This window comes from Phragmites australis, chromosome 4 (genome assembly GCF_958298935.1).
Source record: "Phragmites australis chromosome 4, lpPhrAust1.1, whole genome shotgun sequence".
NCBI classification, from domain to species: Eukaryota; Viridiplantae; Streptophyta; class Magnoliopsida; order Poales; family Poaceae; genus Phragmites; species Phragmites australis.
In genome coordinates, this window is record NC_084924.1 from 39,348,474 (window position 1) to 39,360,815 (window position 12,342).

At 42.5% G+C, this 12,342-nt stretch overlaps 4 protein-coding genes across 4 annotated transcripts; 2 read left to right on the top strand and 2 right to left on the bottom strand.

The window, feature by feature from the left end:
• Positions 1–99: 99 nt before the first annotated feature.
• LOC133914781 (folate-binding protein 1-like) lies at positions 100–2,348 on the top strand. The gene is made up of 4 exons (XM_062357801.1): positions 100–193; positions 256–614; positions 941–1,251; positions 2,039–2,348. Exons 1-4 carry the CDS (start codon positions 100–102, stop codon positions 2,145–2,147), a joined length of 873 nt encoding a protein of 290 aa, XP_062213785.1. The 3' UTR covers positions 2,148–2,348.
• Positions 2,349–3,165: 817 nt separating this feature from the next.
• Positions 3,166–4,041, bottom strand: LOC133916449 (17.9 kDa class I heat shock protein-like). The gene has a single exon (XM_062360124.1). The coding sequence runs from the start codon at positions 3,941–3,943 to the stop codon at positions 3,464–3,466; it is 480 nt and encodes a 159-aa protein (XP_062216108.1). The 5' UTR covers positions 3,944–4,041; the 3' UTR covers positions 3,166–3,463.
• Positions 4,042–4,391: 350 nt separating this feature from the next.
• Positions 4,392–5,278, top strand: LOC133916450 (17.4 kDa class I heat shock protein-like). Its single transcript, XM_062360125.1, has one exon. It carries the CDS (start codon positions 4,535–4,537, stop codon positions 5,009–5,011), a length of 477 nt encoding a protein of 158 aa, XP_062216109.1. The 5' UTR covers positions 4,392–4,534; the 3' UTR covers positions 5,012–5,278.
• A 321-nt stretch (positions 5,279–5,599) lies between these two features.
• LOC133916448 (LRR receptor-like serine/threonine-protein kinase FEI 1) lies at positions 5,600–12,342 on the bottom strand. Its single transcript, XM_062360123.1, has 14 exons — positions 11,998–12,342; positions 11,127–11,360; positions 10,902–11,037; positions 10,637–10,708; positions 10,477–10,548; positions 10,224–10,295; positions 9,885–9,956; positions 9,719–9,790; positions 9,407–9,504; positions 7,884–8,054; positions 7,469–7,801; positions 6,393–6,638; positions 6,150–6,283; positions 5,600–6,033 (listed from the first exon to the last, which is right to left on the bottom strand). The coding sequence occupies exons 2-14, from the start codon at positions 11,218–11,220 to the stop codon at positions 5,821–5,823; spliced, it is 1,785 nt and encodes a 594-aa protein (XP_062216107.1). The 5' UTR covers positions 11,221–11,360; positions 11,998–12,342; the 3' UTR covers positions 5,600–5,820.

Sequence of the window (12,342 nt, forward strand, 5' to 3'; positions counted from 1 at the left end):
CCTCCTGGCATTCCATCGACGGCCGCTGGGTTGTAGAGCTGTCGCTGGCGGCCATTGCGGTGGCAGATTGAAGGGGTTGCGCTGGTCACTGACGTCTCCATGTCCTCCTCCGTGCCGCCCTGTTCGGAGGGGGCGCCAGCCATGAACGCCGGCCGAGCCCGAGCCCGAGCCGCGCCGCCCGCGATTGCAGCCGGTGAAGGCTGAGCCACTGATTTATATCACAGACTTTTTGTTATGTAATTTCTTGCTCCACAGGACAACCAAAAGGTGTATGTGTTTCACCTTGTGGACGTTTCCGTGCCTTCTCATCTGAAGGCAAGATTCCTGGAAGAGCACCGAAAGTGCATAGAGATCTAGCACCGTGTAGGACATTCCATCAGAATACATGTTGCGACATGACGCAGACATTTCCTGCCCTGGTCTCAGTCAGAAACCTCGCCTTAATTGGTGAAGGCAGTCAAGAATGCCTTAATTTGTGGGAATTGCTTGAGGACTCAATATGTGATCCACGCGTGGGTGTCAGGCCTGGACCTCCTGTTGTATGTGCATCATTCTGCGATATGGTCTTCAAAGCTTGTCCAGAGGCATCCTTCTCTGTCGATATGAAAACACAGGTAAAGGCCCTCTGCTTAAGTTAATTGAAACAATCTAGGTAGTAGGTACTGGTACCTCAATCATGTACTATCACACAAGTGCTGTTGCTAGATGAAGCTTGATATTTTCATAGTCAGATCATATACTGAGCAATCATGTTGTAGCCTGTGTCAATCTGTACATTCTGAATAGCTATTGGTCCTGCGAAAATTCCTTTTTATTGTGCTTGCAAAATCCTGAGTGGGTATGAGATTTGTAGCTTTAACATCTCATGATCTTTTTTGTTGGATAGGATTTCACGGTTTGGTTATGAAATATGCTCCTTACTTCTGTGTCAGCCTGTCAGGCCTTGTCTCCTTGTGGTTTAGGTGACATCCTTTGTGGCAAAGCACATAAATGGGTCTCTAACGACACAGAGTTATGCCATCTTGCTGGTTTCTCTATGCAAATTTCTGAGACCAGCTCGGGTGGAGTTGATGACACTTTATGCTATGGTGGGAAAGCAAGTTTGGATTCTAAAGACCGTCCAACATTAAGTGGTGTGGCCTCTTGGGATCTTCAAGATTTTCTGAGATGGGCAATAGAAGTGCATGTCGGTGAAAGAGTTTCATGGGCAATTGGAGGAATGGTTCTCACAGCAGGCCTTATTTTCATCAGGTCTTTTATATTTCTTTCTCTCTTTTCATATTCTATACTATATACAGGGATAGGTAAAACATAGTGCAATCAGTTAGTGTAAAGTACCTGCGAAAATAATGCTTTTTGCCTGTTTGGGAAATTATGCTTTATATTTTGTAGTAGGTACTGTATAAGTTATTTGTAGAAGATGGATCAACAAGCAAAAGTGCAAAACCCTTAGATTTTGCCCCTTTATTAGTGCAATCTTGCAACTCTTTGGCATGATGCCTTAAATTGATTCCTGCTAAGATGGAAGATTAGAAGCTTGCACTTTCATACGCCTACTTTTGTATGAAAGCTTAAGAAGACTTTTACAATATACCTAAATAAGTGTATACCGTTCATTTCCTTTATCCGGTGGTTTAGATTGCTCTAATGATACTCTATCGCTCACCAGTATCATAGGTATTATTAAGGAGTATTATGGGTATCATAAGAATATGATTAAAAATAAAAAACTATAACAAATTTGTAAATTATAGGTTTAACTAGGGAAGGTCAAAATGTTAGTTTATTTTTCAGATAAGTTTTCACTTGTTCTGTTCATTTCATTTATTATGGTTTCTACACTCCGTCGGCCGGTAGATGATGGGTGGCAGTGATCTGAATGGTCAGCTAATGATGTAATTATCTTAAGGGTACCAAGATAATTACAATAATACCTACTCAAATGAACGGTTGGATCACAACAATGATACTCTCAACCATTTATTAGCATGGTGTACTACAAAGGATCTCAAGCTTAAACTTTCTTTTATCTGTGCAGCAGAAGGAAGAGCTACTACCATCACCAGAAGCAAGCTGCTATTGTGCGCACTATGAGATTGAGAAAGCTGGATTCAAGAGCTAACCCACAGCAACTGAGGCGAAGTTAGGAAGGCATATGCAACTCTAGCATTACTCGTCAAGGATTCTTGGATTTGTGCTTCTACCTCTTTGTGGATTAGCATTCTAATCAATCAACTATGAACAATAGATTGTAGGTCATGTCCTTCCCAGTGATTAGATACACATAGTCACCAGTTAAAACCTCCTTGTCATCCTTCTGTAAAAAAAAAAAACAATCTATAAATTATCGCTGCGTTTTTTGGGAATGTAGGATTCCTGGGCTGGCTTGAGCCCATGTACATATTATTACTGCCGATGGTATCTTCAATTCCTGGGCTAGCTTGAGCCCATGTACATATCAATACTATCTACTAACCGTGGAAGAATTCTCAAGCTCTCATGTGAGTATATATGTATGTATATACATATACAAATACATATATATGTAATTTTTTCAAAAAATTCTAGAAAATGTCGAAATGAATATTAGTTATATTAATAAATCAGTTGAAAAAAAAAATCTAAAATGCAAAGAAAAATATCTAAAACTCAAAAAAAATATAAAACAAATTTTTTTAGGTTAGTATTACTTTCACCTACATGTTAAAACTATATGCATGCATAAAAGTACTATTGTTTTCTCTATAATTAATTAAATGTGTTTAACATTAATAATTTCATAAATAAATATTAAAATATACAAAATTTATGAACCTAATTTTTTTTGTCTTCTTTTGTCCTGCTCCATACAGAAAAATAAAAAACAGACGTGGCGTGGCGCGCTAATCAGACTATTATTTCTGCCGATGGTATCTTCATTGGTTGTTCTGCAACCACTTTTCGCTGCCATTGATATCTGGCTACATGGTTGGTGACCTGTGAGTTTAGCTCAAGTGGAAGAGCATATGTATATCTACAGAAAACTATTTCACACAAAGTATGTCTATTTTGCTTATCGACTCAACCTAGACATTATAATCTATCTATGTTATATCTATTCTTCCTTTTTGTTACAAGAAATAGTTTCTAAAAAATTGGAAATAGCAAGTATCAGAGTGACTCAGATTAGTTAATTTCTTGTGGGATGATTTGAAAGAAAGAAAAAATAAGGAAACCCACATTGACTTTCATCTTCAAGTCGAATCACATCATGAATTTCAACAGTGGATGTGAGGTTGAATCAGCACCTACTTAGAATACAACAAACAAGACTATTCTTGTTCACTGTTGTGTAATGTGAAGGATCTGCTGTTGATAATTGGATAGTTTCTCCAACGATATGAATGTTTATCAATATTAAGCAATGAAGGTTCCTTCTCAATTGTCAAATCCTTTCAATTGGCTCACGCGGACTTCTTCCTCCCTAACCGCTGATCTGAACTGGCTTGATGTCGGGCTTCATGGCCTCCTCCTTCGGCACGGTGACGATCAGCACGCCGTTCTCCATGGACGCCTTGATATGCTCCGTCTTGGCGTTCTCCGGCAGCCGAAACCTGCGCAGGAACTTGCCGCTGCTGCGCTCCACCCGGTGCCACTTGTCGGTCTTCTCCTCCTGCTCCTTGTTGCGCTCGCCGCTGATCTGGAGGATGTTGCCGTCCTCCACTTCCACCTTGACCTCCTCCTTCTTCAGCCCCGGCACGTCCGCCTTGAACACGTGCGCCTCGGGGGTCTCCTTCCAGTCGATGCGTGCGCCGGTGAAGGCCACGGTCTCAGAGTAGGTACTCGGAAACGAGGGGACGAGGCTGCCGCTGCTGCTGCCAGAGCCGAAGGCGAATCCCTGGAAGGGGTCCCAGAGGTCGAGGGAGAAAGGGTCGAAGATGTTGCTGCGACTAATCAGCGACATGGACGGTTAAATCGGTGACTCGAGTTGATTGTCAATAAGGGTGGTGTTTGGGCGCAAACGTTTGCGCGATGAAAGAGGCTTTTTTTATCTTAGCTTGGTCTTCCTTGCCGAGCTCTGTCGTGCCGGGGCGGCGACAATTTATAGGGACCCTACAAACGATAGGCTCGGGCGTTAGTGGGCTTCTGGAGACTTCTAGCTTGTACGAGAACGTATAGATTTGACAACTGGGCTAGAAATGGAAACTGAACTGGGCCTCTGGATCGTTTGACCCATTAGCTCAACACTACTCGAAGGCTCCAGATTATTCTACCAACTACAATAGGGTAGATCGAGCCCACAGGAATGTTCTGAATTCTGTCCACTGTGAGATCGAGTAGCTTTTATGGTAAACAAGAACTCTTCAGAGGCCGACTTCCAGCCCGTCAAGGCCAACTTCCCATCACGGCTATAAAAGGACCCAACCCCGCGTCAAACCTCGACGAAACAGCGAACAAAGACAACTCGTCTGAATAGCCGAAGCAGAAATCTCTGCAATCTCAATTCCAACCTCCCACACCACTCGCGCTCCAAGCAGACACCGACCAAGCAAAAATGTCGCTGATTCGCCGCGGCAACGTGTTCGACCCCTTCTCCCTCGACCTCTTGGATCCCTTCCAAGGCTTCCCCTTCGGCTCCGGCAGCAACAGCGGCAGCCTCTTCCCACGCACCTCCTCTGACTCTGAGACCGCGGCCTTCGCCGGCGCACGCATCGACTGGAAGGAGACCCCCGAGGCGCACGTGTTCAAGGCGGACGTGCCGGGGCTGAAGAAGGAGGAGGTCAAGGTGGAAGTGGAGGACGGCAACATCCTCCAGATCTGCGGCGAGCGCAACAAGGAGCAGGAGGAGAAGACCGACAAGTGGCACCGGATGGAGCGCAGCAGCGGCAAGTTCCTGCGCAGGTTCCGGCTGCCGGAGAACGCCAAGACGGAGCAGATCAAGACATCCATGGAGAACGGCGTGCTGATCGTCACCGTGCCCAAGGAGGAGGTCAAGAAGCCCGACGTGAAGTCCATCCAGATCTCCGGCTAGAGTGCCCAGCTGCGTCTGCTCCTGAAACAAACCGTTCTCGCTTGTGTTCTCTGGAATCTGTAGTGTTCTCCACATCCTGAGTCCAAAATGCGAGCGTCTGTGTAGTTTGATTACTGCATACTGAGTTGTGGCTGTTGCCTGTTGGGACTTGGGTGTGTTACGTGCCAGTCGGAAGCCTGATGTGTTGTGTTGATCAGTGTCCGTGTTTGTACTAAACCAAGTTTCAATGGGTTTCTATGTGTGTTAGCCGTTACTATTCCATTGCAATCTCTGTCTCTACTCTATTCTGCCCGGTCTTTTTTTCATTTCTTTTTTGCAACCGATTCGAATCTGCAGTTCTCTTTTGGCAAGTGAATGCCTAGTTCGACTTTAGTTTTTAGTCTTTGGCTCTTTGCCGATTACTATTTTCGTCTCCAACAAAGAGATACGTTAAGTAGTCAGGTAATCAGGTTCTTTTCCCTTACAAATTCAGATCTCTACTGTCACACTTTAAGTATAAAACATATGGTTCCAATAGAGATCATAGAACCGTGGCCACTATACATCTTAGTTATGTGTGATTGACGGTTAAATACAAGTACAGCAATCTCCTGGTAAGTTCTCTTATTAATTAACTTGTAGCGTAGTGCGGATACATACATAGGTATACGGACGCAAAAAAATGTCACCCCGTTGAACTAGCCGATTGGAGCCGAACACCGCGGCAATGGATTTACACAATCTGCTGCAAAGAATAAAGGAATGCGCCTCCACGGGGAACTTTAGCGGCGGTGTGGTGTGTCCAGGTCCCCAGGAGAAGAAGCGGTAGCTCACTCTGAATCGTAGAAATCGCTAGGGCATGGTGTAATTACATCCGACTCCAGCATCTGTACCACCCTATGCATTGTTGGCCGCTCCTCCGGCAAAGAGCTTATGCACTGTTTGGCAAGAGAAAGCAGAGCATCTAAGGTCTCAGTCTGCACGCCTTCACAATTCGGATCGACAATTTCCTGCTCCCTGTGCTCACCAGCCAGGAAATTTAACTGCCAAAAAACAAGATAATATTGTCAGGAATGTACTAAATCAATTGACCGTACGACGGTAAGTATGTAGCCAGTCTGAGAGTTGTGCATAAAAAGAAATGAAAGGACAGTCATACCCATCCAACAATGTTCAATCCCTTCTCAATGAATGATGCATCAGTAGGTCGCTTTCCGCTCAGTATTTCAAGTACCAAAACCCCAAAACTATAGACATCAGTCTTTTCGGTGGCTCTGCCACTTTGCATATACTCTGTGGATTTTGGATTTTGTCCACTTTAGCTCAGAGCATTAAGGGGAAACTAAGAGTAAACAGAAGTTGCACATTTATCTCATTGGTGGAATTAACAACTTCCACATACCTGGTGCAAGATAACCAAATGTTCCTGCAACAATTGTAGTAATATGTGACTCTTCATCCTCTAATAGTTTTGCAAGTCCAAAGTCTGATACACGGGCCTCAAGATTGCCATCAAGTAAGATGTTGCTCGATTTAATATCACGATGTATTATTCGAGGTGAACAATCGTGATGCAAGTAAGCCAAGCCTTTTGCAGCTCCCAGTATTACGTTAATACGTGCATCCCAATCCAATTGTTCCGATTTTTCTGCCAAGATTGATGGACAGATACACTGTTAGGAGTAAACATAAAAAACTGTTGCTGTTTTGCACGGCACTTCAGAACGAAATATATGGATAACATAAGAGAACCAAAACAACAACAGATGGAGCAACCATGACAAGATGGAAATATTTCATGAAGCCGACCACATATGCTTTAAGTACAACCTCAAAAGAGTACAATCTCACAAACCTCTTGAACCTTTCGGACCCTAAGGTTGTTGCACTATACTATAATCTAGTGCTAAAGAATAACCTAGCCTCTAATCCTCTTGTGCGCCTCTAATTTCCTCAACTTGCTTGATGCCATTTGCCTTCTTTAAAAATAACTAAGTTCCACTTTTTTGGGGGGTGGGGGGGGGGGGGTTCAGTTTGATCATCTCAGCATAGAGTGACCAAAGATGCCATTCATCCTCAGCCCCTCTCACATATAGGCTCAACAAGCCTACGATATGAACTTAATGCTAGCTATAAGCCTATAACCCAGATCTATTCCTAGGATCCTCATCACAGCACGTGTTATGGTTTTGTTTACAAATAAAGATCTTGGTTGCTAAATCCAATTCTTTCAATCTTGAACTCAGGATTTCAGGGTTTTGAAATTGTGTTGCCTTCCATGCGCCAACTAGCTCATTTGAAAGCCTAAGCTATTGTTGGTTTTGAACAAAGACATGCTTAACTTGTCATTGAGGCAACAGGAATGATCACAATATACATTAGTTCCACTTAAAAGCAATCAAATATGAATACTCGGAAGAGTGCCATACAGATGAAATCAAGGAGAGCTCAGTTGGAAAAGAAAAACCCGGCACTTACCATGTAACACTTCATCCAGGTTACCACCTGGTAGATAGTCATATATCAACAGTTTTGATGAAGGAGAGTTGCAGTAGCCACGAAGATTGACCAAATAACGATGCTTCACACTTCCCAATATCTCAAGTTCACTATCAAAGAACCGATCAAGACCATCATTAGTTTTCACTATTCTTTTCAATGCAAAGACGTTGCCATCATCCATTGCAAGTTTGTAAACAGTTCCAAAGCCCCCTGATCCGATGATATTTTCCTCATCCATAGTCTCTAATTTCTTGAGGATATCTTTTGAGGAGTACGGGAGGTCCCCATGGAACATCACAATGGACGAGCCTGAAAAAACAAGCGATGTCACAAGACAATTTCCTCCGAAGAATGATCATTACTCGCACAACATATTTCATGAAATAGTTACCTCCGCATAGTTCCACCCTGAAGCCACGAATATCTTTCTTTCCAAAAATTTTGTAAAGAAAGCAACCCCAGAAACACATTAAAGCCACCAATAAGAGAGCTCCCACTGTGGCTACTGCACTTATAACAAGCCTGGTAGAATTCTTTCCATTCCTTCTATTAAACATTTCATCTGTTGTAAGACAATACCAAAATACATAAGAAATGTCAGAAATTTGGAGTAAAAAAGGCAATAAATTTGTAAACAAATTGCTGTAGGATATTGCAGGAGTATTTTAGAAGGGGACTCCATCGATGCAAAATGGTCAGGATACAGTACTTTAAATCTTGAATGGGCACTAATGGAAGGCCTTGCATGGAATAAACTTACTGAGCCCAAGTTCCAACAGCAAGAAAGGTGCCTCTTATACTAATTGGAATTTAATTCTTTTAGGATTCGGAAAGGGTAATCATAATTGGAATTTAATCCTTTTAGGATTTGGATAAGGTGGGGCTAAAAGAATTCTTAAAGTACTAACTGGAGGATAACTGGAGCACTATATAAAGCAAAGGTGTGGCAAAGAGATCCCAACTCCCAACCCAAGGAAACAAGCAATACATGATCATCCAGATCAAGGTAGAAGCAAAGGGGCACATGAGAGGCTTAGAGGTCAGGTTATTCTTTACTCTTCAGCACCATATCCTTGTGTAGAGTAAGGATCCAAGGGTCCAAAAGGTTTGGAAGGGTTTGTAAGAGAGTGACAACAATTTGTACTCCTTCTGAGGTTGTGCTTAAGGAGTTAACATTCAGGTTCACCAAAACCCTTCCCTATTGTTGTGTTTGTTTCATCGTCATCATTTCAATTTTCTCTGCAAGGCTCATCTACTTCATTGTTTGATAGCATGCAAGCTCAGGCCATTCACAATATTTAGTCTGATCCACAGCTACAAGAGATGACAAGAGGCATCACTGTATCAGAGTTTAACACTTCACAGTACTAAACTACACAGTGGAATATTAGACCACAGTTAGGCACATGGTTTCATAGTACAATATGACTAGAAGTCATAGCTTGCAGGTCCATCTGGTGAACTGGAAAGAAAGAATCAAAGAGATCAACTTACAAAATGCAAGACTACCACATGCCTGTATCCAACCGGCACATAAAAACACCCGCCACTGATACATAAAATAAAGACACAATGCGATCTTGCCAACAACTATAAAAGAAAATCTATTCACCCCTTTCAATTTTTATTTGAAATTATTGGCTTATTATGATCTTTGAGACTTTCTTTGGCCACTACTTTTTGTAGCTTTATTTTAATGCATACTAACAATACTATACTTTTATAAAAGTAATTCTAAGAAAAGTATAGTAAAACATTTGTGACAACCAATCTTCACGCTTTAAACATAAACGGTGAAAATTTAGAAAGTTGGAGGGCACAGATACTAGGACAACAGATAAAAAGAACAGAGGGAGTACTAGAAGCTTAGAACAAAAGGTAACTATACTGTGTTTATCTTCGAGTGTCTAGTACCTGGGGAAGGAGACTGAGGGCCACTTGATGATGATTGAGGTGCATCTTTGCACACCGCGTTAATCTGCTTCCCGCATAAACCAAGGTTCCCAATGAAGCTGCATTGTCAAATGTGAATTCAGTTGGGATCTAAGAAATGGGAAGTAGCATGACTACAAACTGGAGAATTGAAAGGTATAAGAGCAGCGTATGAAACAATATATCTGTCTTGACTAGATATAACATACAGAGTAGATGTGATTGTAAACTAGAATGATGTGATTGTAAACTAGAATGATGTGAATAAGAATAACAAAGGGAAAGATAACTCACGATGTCTCATTGAAATTGACAAGTGAACCAGCAGATGGTATTGCTCCTGTCAGGAAGTTCATGGACACATTGCTGCACAGGTTGCAAAATTAACATTTTCTTTTTTTGTAGCTATAAGCCTGTTATAACCATTAGAAAAAAGTATCCACATAAAAAAAACACTTACAATGATGTAAGTTTGGACAGCTTATCGAGAGAACGTGGGATGGATCCACTCAATGTATTACTAGATAAGTCCCTGAAGGGAAAAAAATCAAGAAACAAGAATTAATCTCTAAATTACTTAATCATGGCAAGTGAATCAATCTACAATACAGTACTTTGTTTTTCTGCATTGGACTTTTAGCTTTTGTCGCTTATGACAGTAAAATGGTAAACGTCTAATGTAGCTTGAATTAATCTAATTGGAGACATGTATCTGGTATGGAATGAGCCATATAAAATTGACATTAATATATTGAAAATTAATTAAAAAGGAATTTAAATTTTAAAATGCCAAACTTACAAGGCTTCAAGTTCGACCAGATCGCCAAATTCTGAAGGGATGTATCCACTTAAATAATTTCCTTGTAGATACCTGCAAGTGATCTCACGACACAAGAACAGAAGCTGTTACTACAAAGTAGAAGTCTGGGGCACATAAAAGAAGCACGCAGTTGAACTGAAAATGACTGAGTATCATTCATAGATTATTTGGTAACATCATCTAACATTGATGCCCTGAAAAAGACAATTCTGGTAATCACTGGAAAACTTACAATTGTTGCAACTTGGTACAATTTCCAAGTTCAGGAGGGAGTGAACCGTACAAACTGTTCCCCTGTAGTGATCTATGGGAAAAAACAAATTTAGATATACTACCAAGTGATGTATGAGGAAAATATCAACAAGAAAAGCCATCTTTACGAACAGACTTACAAAGTTTGCAACTGATTTAACCTTCCAATTTCTGGTGGTATGGGCCCAACTAACTTGTGATATGCAAGAATCCTAAATGAAAGAGTAGTCAGATATTTATGATAATAATTCAAAATACCAACATTTGATTCTCTTATATTAGCAAAAAAATGGTACACTATAAAGAATGCCAAATTACTGATGCAAAACAGTAAATAGCTCGATCAGAAAATAAGCAAGTCACAACAAACTGAGTTAACTCAATGGGTGGTTCTTAATTTCTTACAGATAAATCACTCGATTGCGATGACTATCACATCTAACACCCTTCCAATTGCAGGGATCTGCATCTTGTTCACGCCAATTTAGAAAGACCCCATCTGAATTTGTAACTGCCTTCTTGAAGGCAAGAAGTGCTTCACCTGTAGGAGACCATTCAATGTTAACACTGGATGAGCAGGAAAACAATTCAAAATGTTCCAAAAGAATAGCAACCATAGCCATTGCATACCATCTGAACTCAGTGTTTTGGCTTCACGAGCACCCAGGTGCACAATTATTAAAATAAAGAGGTACCAGGGCTGTTTTCTCAGAAAAGAGCCCATTGATCATCAGCTGGTGAAGCATATAAAATCACCAAAGATTATTCCAGATTTCATTAATGAAGCATTCGACGGGCATCTTTTTGATCAGTGATGAACTAAAGATGTGGCCATTCCCGGAGTGGGCAAATAAATTTGCAGCCCTGAAAGTGAAAACGGGAACACTCATAAAAATCTAATTAAAAAGATAAAGCCACAATTAGAAACGCCTCAAATAATGAACAAGCATTACATCACCAGGCATATAATGGGAACTAAGACAATTTGTGATGCAAATACCCTACTTAGCATCTGCGTAATTGCTTCAGCGATACAAGCTTCTAAAAGAGGGCAAGAATGGGGACAAAAGGGAGAACCGGAGCTAATTGAACTGGCCACACGCCTGGAAATCTTCTCAATTCGAACAGCAAAAAATGTAGGGAGCTAACGCGCTAGGCACCGCAGTAAAATCCTCAGCCACTTAGTCCCAGCTCCCAGCAATCTACTGGCTCCTTCAGTAACTTCCAAAATAATGGAAAACAGACACTAGCACGCAGCAGAAGAAACAACATTCGTTACTAATTCTAGCTAGCCAGCCGCCACTACCAAACGCGAGCATGCATCCAGAGTTAAAGCCACTGCAACTGAGCGCCTAGCCACGCCCCGCGCAACCGACGCGCGAACTGAGCGCACCAATTTGGGGGCGGCAGCCTAACGCGCGGTCATTCACCGCGCCCACGCACGAAACGCAACGCAAATCAGCGAAAGCAGCGGCAGATCCGGCGCGCGACGGGGGGGTACCTGCGCCGCGCCGCGCCCGCGGGAAGCGAGTCGGCGATCTGGGACGGGCTCGTGGCGACGCGGCGGCGAATGGGGTGGAACCCGCGGGTTAGGCACCGACTAGCGGAGACGGAGGGGAGGAAGATGCGGCAGCGGCAGCGGCAGCAGCAGCAGCGGTGGGATGATGAAAAGGCTGGAGAGATTAGGCAGCCGCTGCTGTGCTCCGTGGCGTGCAGAGCAGTGTACTGGACTGGTGTGCGCGAGCGAGGGGGGGAGGGGAACGAGGTGAGGTCGTGAGGAGAGCGGTTTTGTCCGCGTGCGGTGTGGGTGAGGTAGGAGGAACGGGACACGGGGACGAACAGCTAA